The sequence below is a fragment of the Haemorhous mexicanus genome, chromosome 2 (genome assembly GCF_027477595.1).
Source record: "Haemorhous mexicanus isolate bHaeMex1 chromosome 2, bHaeMex1.pri, whole genome shotgun sequence".
NCBI lineage: Eukaryota > Metazoa > Chordata > Aves > Passeriformes > Fringillidae > Haemorhous > Haemorhous mexicanus.
Genome location: NC_082342.1, coordinates 32,828,489 through 32,838,312, shown reverse-complemented (window position 1 = coordinate 32,838,312; position 9,824 = coordinate 32,828,489). Strand labels below are relative to the sequence as shown.

The following is a 9,824-nucleotide window of genomic DNA, read 5'->3' as shown; positions in this document are numbered from 1 at the left end:
ATGCTGGGACTTACTTTCCTCATCTGAGAACTGAGCCTGCCATCTGTGGCAAGCAAGCTAGGAAATTCTGAGATATCAAAATTAATTTTCACCAAACCAAACTGTGACTGCAGATGCACCTAAAGCCTATCAACCATGCAAAGCTGGAATTACTATTGTTTCCAGATTCACCAATGTTTGCAATAGATTGCAAAATGGTTTCTTCTTAAAATTCTACAAGTGTTAGAGAAAGAATTGTGACATGTAGCAGTTATCTCTCAGAGGCACTACATAAAAGGCACTGGGCTTTTCTCTCCTAAATAATCCTCCAATATCTGCTGACCGCCTCATCCCTCTGAGAACAAAGGTTGCCTGTAATCCCTATTCCCGCTGTCTCACTGCAGTTCTTCCTAATGGCTACAAAGGGTTTGTCTGCGACCAGTCTACAGATTCTTCTGGGCTCTCCTTGTGTGGATCATTTTAACCTGTCAGAAAACTGAACGGGATCCTGAAAGACTATTCCAGACAGCTGGCCTGCCATGGAATGGAAAACCATGGGATTTGTTTTAGTTCCCTGCCAAAGGCAAGCCACCTCAAATAAAGAATGAGTCATGTTTGGGATTCCAAAAAGAGTCATGATTTGTAAAGCTTGTGCTTATAGTAAGGCAGCTGCAGTACATGCCTTCTCTTAGCTTATGATAGCTCACTTTGTCACTGTGAGCAGTGCTGAAATGCATTTTGGCAGTGGCACAAAACTTACAGTAATTGGTAAGAAATTTTTCTTTCCTCTTTTAAATCACTTCAAATGCCATGTCTTCTCTTTAGAGAGCATCATCATTAACCTCCCTATCATTACTAAACTGCTGTATGCTAGTAACCCTGTCTACTTCAGCTGGGTCCTCTAAGTCGGGACACACCTTTCATTTTGGAGAATGCAATGAATGTGTTTTCAATAAAGAAAAAGCTATCCCTAGAAAGAATGAAGATGAGGCATGGGATAAAAAATGTGCGTATGATGTAATAAAAGTTGTCCTAGTGAATCCCCAGATACAAATAATACCCCAAAAGTATAGCGACTCTCTTTAACGCTGGTTCTGCAGGGACTAGAGATGATTAAGGACAAGTCAACTGAAAACTGTCTATCTGTCAGGAAAGAGAACTGACTTGGTGTTACACTTTGAAGGGGCCCAGAAAATAAATTCAAGATTATGCAAGATTAAATTACCTTTGATCTTCCCAGGGTAAATTAAAGAATGTGTTGTGTCTGATGACCGGGAAGAACACATGTGCTAGCATTTTTTAAGTTATAAAAAAGAAGGCACTTATATATACCTAACTACATATTAAGCAATACTATAATCTCTCTGCAGCTTTTTAAGTCCTTGTTGTTACAGAAAGTAGCTCTCCACAGCACAGCCAGTTTCTTTGCACTGAACAGGATCACCAAGATGGTGATAGAACGATCACAAAGGACAATGGTCTTACTATTTCAGAATAGGTGCTAAACAGCCACTGAAAATCACAGGAAAATAATACATGGTTCAATTCAAAGAGAAAGAGATCTTAGGGAATGTCAATATATAAGAAATATTTTCTAATATTCTAATATGACACCTAGATAAATAGATAAATATCATCCAAAGAAATGGTGGAACCTCCAACTGCTGATTGAGCCTGAAGCAAAAGGGCTCTGAACTGGGCATTTCTGATATTGAGCTGTTTAGACACAGATTTGGTGGTTTTCCTTACAGACCTGTTTTCTTGGAGATCTGAGAGAAATGTACTCCGTATTTCTTCTTTTGCTGGTACCACATGAGGGGAGGGTTAGTCCACAGGCTTGGCTCAGAGATCTGGGAGTAGAGGAGAGGTTTTTCTGCAGCTGAAAAATGGTGTGAATAATAATAGACTGCACTATGGCAGTGGGACAAAACTTACGGTCATAGGTAAGTAAGTCTGATCTCTGTGATCCATGTGATACGGGTTTAGGGGAAAAGAACATTCTTAATTAAAAGCTTACTAATGATAATTTTTCATACAGCCATGAGAACAGGATTAATGCTTTTTTGGTTGCTTATTAAAATGAGACGTGCCAATAAAGGCACAAATGCTGAGGCCCTTGTGTCTGCAGCCTTTGTATTTAATTTCTGGGAACTTCATGTAGGGAAAAGGGAATAAATAATTTTTTTTTTCACGTGTCTTTCAAGGAAATGTTATAGAGGTTGGGAATGAAAAATGCTTCTCTGGTCTGCAGGCTTTTGCAGTTTATCTGTGTAATGATCCAAAGCAGCAGCATTTTGGACGTAGAGTCTGGATTCCCTTGTGTGCTGAACCATGGAGGGAAGGAGTAATCTTGCTGGCACTTTCCTTGCCTCTCCACAGATGGTTTGCAGTCTCTCTAAAGTTGCTTTGGGATGCTGGCTTCTCACAACATCTACATCTCAGCAAGGACTGTATTATTTTTCCCTCATCATACTTTTTATCCTCTGTTCTTTTTCTTTTTCTCCATTTTCTTTGCCTGTTTTCTCCCATCCCAGCAAAGGATTTAACATCACCTATATCAGGGCATGTTGGAATCACAGGGCAAAGTAACTTTTTCCATCGGCTCCTTCCCCATCTGATAGCAAACTGTAGAAATCCTCACTGGTGCCTGCTCCTTTAAACAGTACCATTTTAAGGAGCTATGTGGCTGGCAGGAAGAGCATTATGACACTGGGGGTTACAGCCTGACTTTGTACAGCTGTGCAAACCAGCAGCTTCACTTCGGAGTCGGCACTGTGCTCAGAGTCATAGGTAAGGAGCTGTTGTTAACCCAAGTGCTCAGGGTGGAGGACACTGGAAAATTGCCCTTGTGTTCATGAAATGTAGCCTATGGACAGATGATTTTAAAATGAGAGTAGGAGTGAAAGATAACAAGAAATTAGGAAACTGACCTTGCGATGATGGGAATGGAGGAACTAAGATGCTTCTTCTCTCAGGTGGGTGAAGTCTGTGTGACAGGGAATAAGTTTTATGCATGGAAGTGATCGAGCTTTCGCTCACTGTCAACCATGAGCAGAAAGGAAGACCAGAACACAAGGGGCTGCTGATCAGACTTTTTGTTCCAGTTCTTGCTTTTGCCAATCCCTTTATTCCATTTCAGGCATGCTAAATTTCTGATTTTCTTTGTCTTTCCAGTAGTTTCAGTAGTTTTATGATTCTTTCATTCTGTTTCTCTTTTTCACCTACCTTCCGCTTTTTAGTTGTTCCTTTCTTTCGTTAGTCAATTAAATTTCTCCTTTTTATTTTGTTCTCCTATCGGTTTCCATCACTTCACTCATTAGCCGATAAGGCAATGAGCTGAAGAATTTGTCAGAGATACTTCTAGGATAGGAAAAAAATCATAACGCCAAATGCTGTACAGGAGAAGTAGAAGCGAACAACCTCTCTTCATACCTGCTAAAAGGAAAGTAGAGCAGTGCTAAACTCTCCAGGGGGTTAGCTCTGTTAAATATCCAGGTTGTCTAAAGTCTGTACAAGCTCATGCAGGAGCAGCCCAGGGACCTTTGCAGAGCAAACACTGGTGGACACAATTAAGACATCATTTGAGCGCAAACACGAGGGCTTAGGCGACAAGATCTCTGCAAGATATTAATTTCTGCTCATTCTGCTACCTCTCTTCCACTGCAAAGGAGAGAGTGATCAGGAAGAACATCCACAATTCATAGTGCCTTCATACAAAAAACCCAGCCCAGAGTAATAATTTTCTCTTTGGCTCCACAGTTTTCCCTACATTCCTTTTTCCAGCAGCACTCTACAGACCTCATGGGTTTCTCCTACTAGATGAGTCCAAAAGGCATTTTGATATAGTATATGGAAGCCCCCCTGTCTTTTAGGATCTCTGCTTGGCTTCTGAGTAACTTCTTATGTCTGCCTTGTACATCCTTTTGACTGAAGTTTGTTCTCATTAATCTTACAAGTAGGTATCAAACACTTTAGGAAAGTGAACTTTTGATTTGCAAGTGTATGGGATCTTGCATCACTCTGGGAAGGCGTGTAGCCTAGGATCAGAGCTTCTCATACCTACAATAACCTACAAATTACATTACATAAAGTCATGTTTCATGTTCTTAAAAATGGCTTGGTTAAGACCCAAGGCAAAACCCATCCCTGTCAGATTCATGTTACCTGCTTTGATTCACTTCAGACATTGAGAAGGATAAGCTCCTTCCTTGTTTCCTTCCTTCCTTCCCGGTCATCTCACACATAGGGGGCAAAGTAGGGCATCCCATGACAGTGTAATTCTGAACACTGCAATGACCACCATGTCTTAACTCCCTCTCCAAGAATGCAACCCAGTTTGCTGAAGATGTTTGTGCCTTAGAAGAGACACCCTTAACTATTAATACAATATTACAAATACAGCCCATACATACAGCAAAACTGGGGACTTTCCTGCCCATCTGTTTGCTCAGTTTCTTTGCAGCTTTGTCTTCTTCTGACAGAGGCAATAGAAGAAATTCATGTGCTTGTGCATTTCTGTGGCCAGACCCTTTATGTTTCTGTGTGATGAGTGAAAAGAAATCCTTCCCCTTTCCAGGAGTGTCATATCCAATAGACAATAATTGCCCAATAGACAGCAGTTAAAAGCGCAGGTATTTCAGGAGTAACATGGCACAAACTCAGGACCATTTCCAGGGGCTTCTGATTGGAACAAGGGAGGCAGGCTCTGGACCATGTTGCTTTGTGTTTCAGGGAAGAATGATGAAATCATCCCTCCAGCTGTGGCCATCTTTTCCCCATCAAAGCAGGAGATCCAGCAGAAGAGCAAGGCCACGCTGGTGTGCCTGGCCTCTGGTTTCTACCCTGACCACCTGACTCTGGTGTGGAGGGTGAATGGTGTGAAAAGGACCGAAGGGGTGGGCACAGACGAGTCCTCCACCCAGAATGGGAGCACCTACTCCCTGACCAGCCGACTGAGGATGCCAGCCTGGGAGTGGTTCAACCCTCTGAATCGCTTCGAGTGTGTTGCCAGTTTTTTTCAGAATGGAACAACAGCATCAATTAACAAATTTATCCATGGTGATGCTGGTGAGTAAGAAACATCTCTTACCATGCTGTAGAAGAGAGAAAGCAGAAATCAAAAGAGCAAGTGCTATGCTATGAACCACATCTATATACACCTTCCATACAAGGGTGTTTCTTCTGGCAGAAATACATACCTCAATATCTAGGTATTAGCATAGGTCTCTTCCCACTGCTGGGCCTTTGTCCCTGCGTTACCATTCTACATCTAGAGTTTCTTCAGGCTTTCCAATGAGAAATCTCTGTAGTAGAGTAAACTGCACAGTATCATAAAACACCACGCTGTTTTATAAAGTGACACTTCTAAAATCTGTATTCTGTTTGCTCTGAAGACAAATGTGACTTTCAGCTCATTTTTGTCTTTCAGGTTGTGCACTCACAGAAGGTACGTGCGGCTTCTCACGTAAAGGGAATTTTGCCTCTTCTCTCAGGCGATTATCAGTGTGCATTTTAATGCCACTTTTACTGACATTAAGTACAACGTGTGGGAGATATCTGCTGTAGGAATAGCTTCTACTTTCTCCTGTAAGTTATTTGTATGTGCTCTTAAACAAACAAAAACAAAAGCAAAAGAAGAAAACTTTTTTGGAGGGCTGTTGATGCATATTGTATGTAGCTCAACTTTGGGGCTTAGCTTTCCCTTATGATTCCATTTTGAAAATAGAAGAAATCATGATACCTTCCTGTAGACTGTAATTTACTCTTTATCATCTCCTCCAGTCCTAGAAACTGACTTCCATTGGGAATGTTCTAGCTCAGGAAGGAAAGAAAGGATCCATGCTTATCCGAGTGGTTCTAACACCAATATTCAGCATATGATATTCAGAATATTTCTCAATATCAAACTCAAATAAATTCCCATGACAAGTCACATTCCGCTCCACACTGCTGTCCTGTGCGGAGGATTTCCATATTGCAAATTACATTTCTTTTTCCTTTTTGTATGTTTGCACAGTCTTGTTTTTCCAGAACTTCTTCAAGGCTTCAGGAATCTGAAGGCTGAACCAAGTCAGATCTTGTATCTCAATTCCAGGGCAACCCCGTAAGAGGGAAAAATATTCAAGAATAAAACTTCTAGAAGCCATGGTATTCTGGGCTTTGTAAAACTTTCCTGATACATCAGCAGCACTCATAAGGCCTCTGACGATAAGGAGACAAAATAAAACATTGGTATCTTTTGATTCAGCCTATTTTGCATTCCTAACGGGGAACTGAGATGAACAGCCCAGTTCATCAGTAGGTGTGGAACTCAGTACTTTCCCAGCATAAAGCCAATCTCTGTCTTTCCTTGACTTGCTTTCTCTTTTGGTTCTTTGAGTCCCAGTGTTCTCTCCCTTCCTTGGTTCTCTGGTCTCAACTGAGCCACTCGTTTGGCTCTAGTGCCTTTATGTTACTTAGCTAAAGATTTCAAAGGTTCTCATTTGATGGAAGCTCCATTAGAGCCACCATCTTGTAATGATGATGATGATGAAAACTGAATGCACAAATACAAATGGGTGTTTGACTTGCAGAGTCGTACTTGCGGTATGGAAATTCCCTGAAACTCACTTACCTCATCCTCTGTGGCAAAGCCTTGGTCTATGCAGTTTTGGTGAGTGGTCTGGTGTGGACAGCCAAGGTAAGTCAGAGTGGCCCTGGAAGGCTGGCCTTTTACTCACTAGTCAAGGATCAGTGGAGGCAGGCTAAACCTCTTCTCAGAAGTGTGGCAGTTCAGCAGGTGCTCTGCCAGGCTTTGTGCAGTTCAGCTTGAAAAATCACAAAGGATGGGTTTCCTCTTTCGGTGTTCCAGACCTTAAATAAAACCAATGCTATCTAGCAGAGAAATTCCTTCTCACAATCCTGGTAAAACACATGAAAACAATGAGAATTAGGGACAAGTTGCCTAGAAAGTAAATGAGGGAAATAGCAGATATATCATGCAGTTGTTTAACAATTGTAAAGGGGCTTACACCTGCAGGGAAAATATTAAGCAGGTTTCTGAGGTGATGCAGGAGATTAATCTGGTCAAATATTTACAAAGATTTATAATGGAGAGTGGGATCAATCTGAACAAATGGGATAAATTAGACTAACTGCTAGGAAATGCGTTTTATCAGTAGGTTTTTCCTGTGGCGGGAACATCCACGTAATGAGGGCAGCAGAAGTCTCAGCACTTGAGTCTATAAAAGCAGAACAGGGAGATGTATTTGAAAAGTGACCTGGTAGAGTTGGGGACAAGGATGAGGACAATCTCACCTGTATTTTTAGTCCTTTTGCAAGGATATACTGAAGGGGTTAGATTTGTCCATTTCTGGATCATAGTCAAAGAATCACAGAATGGTTTAGCTTAGGAAGAACATTTAGAGATTGTCTATTTCCATCCCACCCTGAAATGGGCAGGGATATCCTTCATTAGACCAGCTCGCTCAAAGCCGCCTGCAGCCAGGTCTCAAACTCTTCCTGGGCTGGGACATGCGCGGCTTCTCCGGGAAACCTGTTCCACTGTCCCAGCACCCTCACCAGAACCAGTGTCTTCCTTTAATCTGAAGCTACCCTGTCTCAGTTTAAAACCAGGGCTCTTCATCCTGTCACTGCAGGCCTTGGTAAACATCTCTGTTTTCCATAAACGTCCCCCACTGCTGTACATGGGAAGGCCTCTCCGGAGGCTTCTCTTCTCCCCTCTCCAGAGGGGTTGTTCTCTCAGCCTGTCTGCCCACCCTGAGCCCCTGTGGCTGGTTTGTGTGGGCCTCCTCGGGACCTGCTCCGGCATGGCCATGAGTTTCCTGGGCTGGGGTCTCCGGAGCTGGACACAGAAGTGCAGGTGGGACTGGGGGGTTCACATGGGCCCGCTCTCAGAGTCTCCTGTCAAGCTCCCTGTGGTTGGCATCCCTTCCCTCAAACACACCATGGCCACACAGCTTTGTGCCATCCGTGGGCTTGCTGAGGGTGCACTTGATCCCAGTGACACAGACACACTGATGAAATTTGAAACAATTCTTTTGGCCCCAGTACAGACCCTTGAGGGAAACTGTTCATGACTGACTGCCACTTGAACATCCAAGCATGGATGGTAACTCTTTGGGCAAGGTCATCCAGCCAATTCCTGCATTTGTTTCTGTTGTTTGGTGGTTGTAGTTGCTGTCTATGCTATTTTATTGTTCTTCTAATTTTATTCCATTTTGTTTTCAATTAGACTGGTGTCAAGTTATCTAGAGAATAAATGAAGAGCCCTTGTCATCACATCAGCAGGAACATGACAAGTTCGCTACATTTCCACTGCAAAAAATCTGTTCTTCCACAAACTTCTGAATATAATTTTTTTGTCATTATCTGTTGCCACTCTGATCTGCACTATTTTGTAATCTCTGCTGAGCTTTCCCTGTATTTCCATATCATATTTAATGTATCATATTTCATTGTAAGACATCTTTAAACGTAGCACCTTCTCAATCCACATAGGCTGAGAACTCATCTCCTTGATTTAGGAATAAAGGTTTTGCTTATTTTCCTTTGAAAAGCATGAGTAGTTGTATTTAAATTTGGTCTTCTGTAGTGATAATGTCCTACCACACAACTTTCAATGATGAATAGAGCCATGAGGAACTCTCATTAAAGATCATTCACTGACAATCCCTGTAGTAATAACTTATCTGTTATGGGAACAGCAGCGACTCATCCACTACTTCCACTGTGTACCAAGAAGCGGAGCAGGGCTGCAGGCTTTGGAGGCTTGCCCTTGCTAGGGGCTGATTTTGAGCCAGAACAGCTGCATACTTCCAAGGTGGTAGAGAAGGAAACAGCACTCCAGCCAGATGAGAAGTGACATCCTCTTGGGAGAGGCATGAGAGCTGCCTTTTCTCTCACTCAGTTCTCTTGGGGGATTATCTTGTTGAAGACACCAGATGCACTGTGGCAGTGAAGAAAAATTTGGTGAATAGATGAAGAGTCACCTAACATTTAATCCATTTGTTTCAAAGGGATCTGATGTCATACTTGAGAGGAATCTGTCATACCTCTATTCATGTCATTAAAGAAAAAAGCTGCATCTTAGTGCTAGGGGACAGATGGGTATAATGCTTTTAAATGCAGTCGCTACTCCTGCTCTGTGTTTGTCACTCTTTTAATCTCCTCAGATCACTTCAGAAGAGGAGAAAATATCTTACTGAACCAAGAGATTTTTGGTGTTCTGTTTATATGGAGAACAGAAATTACTTTAGTAGTCTCATGGCTGATTCAAACAAAACAGAGAACTGTTTCCTGAAAAATACATTTACAAAAGTGCTTCAAGGGGTCTTACATTCACAAGATGTGGACTACGTGGTCTAGGAATAGGTGTTCCCTTCCTCTTAGGAGAAGAAAGAAAAGGAACAGTTCTCAGCCAATGGGAATTGTGAGAAGGTTGTACAATGGGGCACATTTCCGGGGGCATAACAAAGATAAACAAACAGACACATCTTTTAATTCTGATGATGGGCTCTTCTCCCAAGGTGCCCCATTATTCGTGCTCTGTGAATTTAGAATAGACTGGAGCACAGCAGAATGGAGTATTGAAAAATAATTCCAGCTCAGCCTGAAACACATGAAGATGAATATAATTTATTAGGACATTTGGTGAAAATGGCTGCATTTTTCAGGGCTGTCAGGAAAAAACCCCAGAATAATTTTGTCCTCACACACAGAGACTTTCAGAGTGGTCATGGCCGAACTTGGTCAAAATGAACAGAGGATAAACTTGGGCATAGGAATTTTGGAGCAGACAAGCTGTGATGGTAAGGCGGGACATAATTAAGCAATTCTATTTAAGT

The 9,824-nt window shown here is 42.1% G+C and overlaps 1 gene segment (V, D, J or C); it reads left to right on the top strand.

Moving 5' to 3' along the window:
* Nucleotides 1–686: 686 nt before the first annotated feature.
* LOC132323267 (T cell receptor beta chain MC.7.G5-like) lies at nt 687–8,649 on the top strand. The segment is given in 5 exon segments: nt 687–747; nt 4,711–5,046; nt 5,408–5,425; nt 6,552–6,658; nt 8,213–8,649. Coding segments are annotated over 5 exon segments (525 nt in total).
* Nucleotides 8,650–9,824: the final 1,175 nt, after the last annotated feature.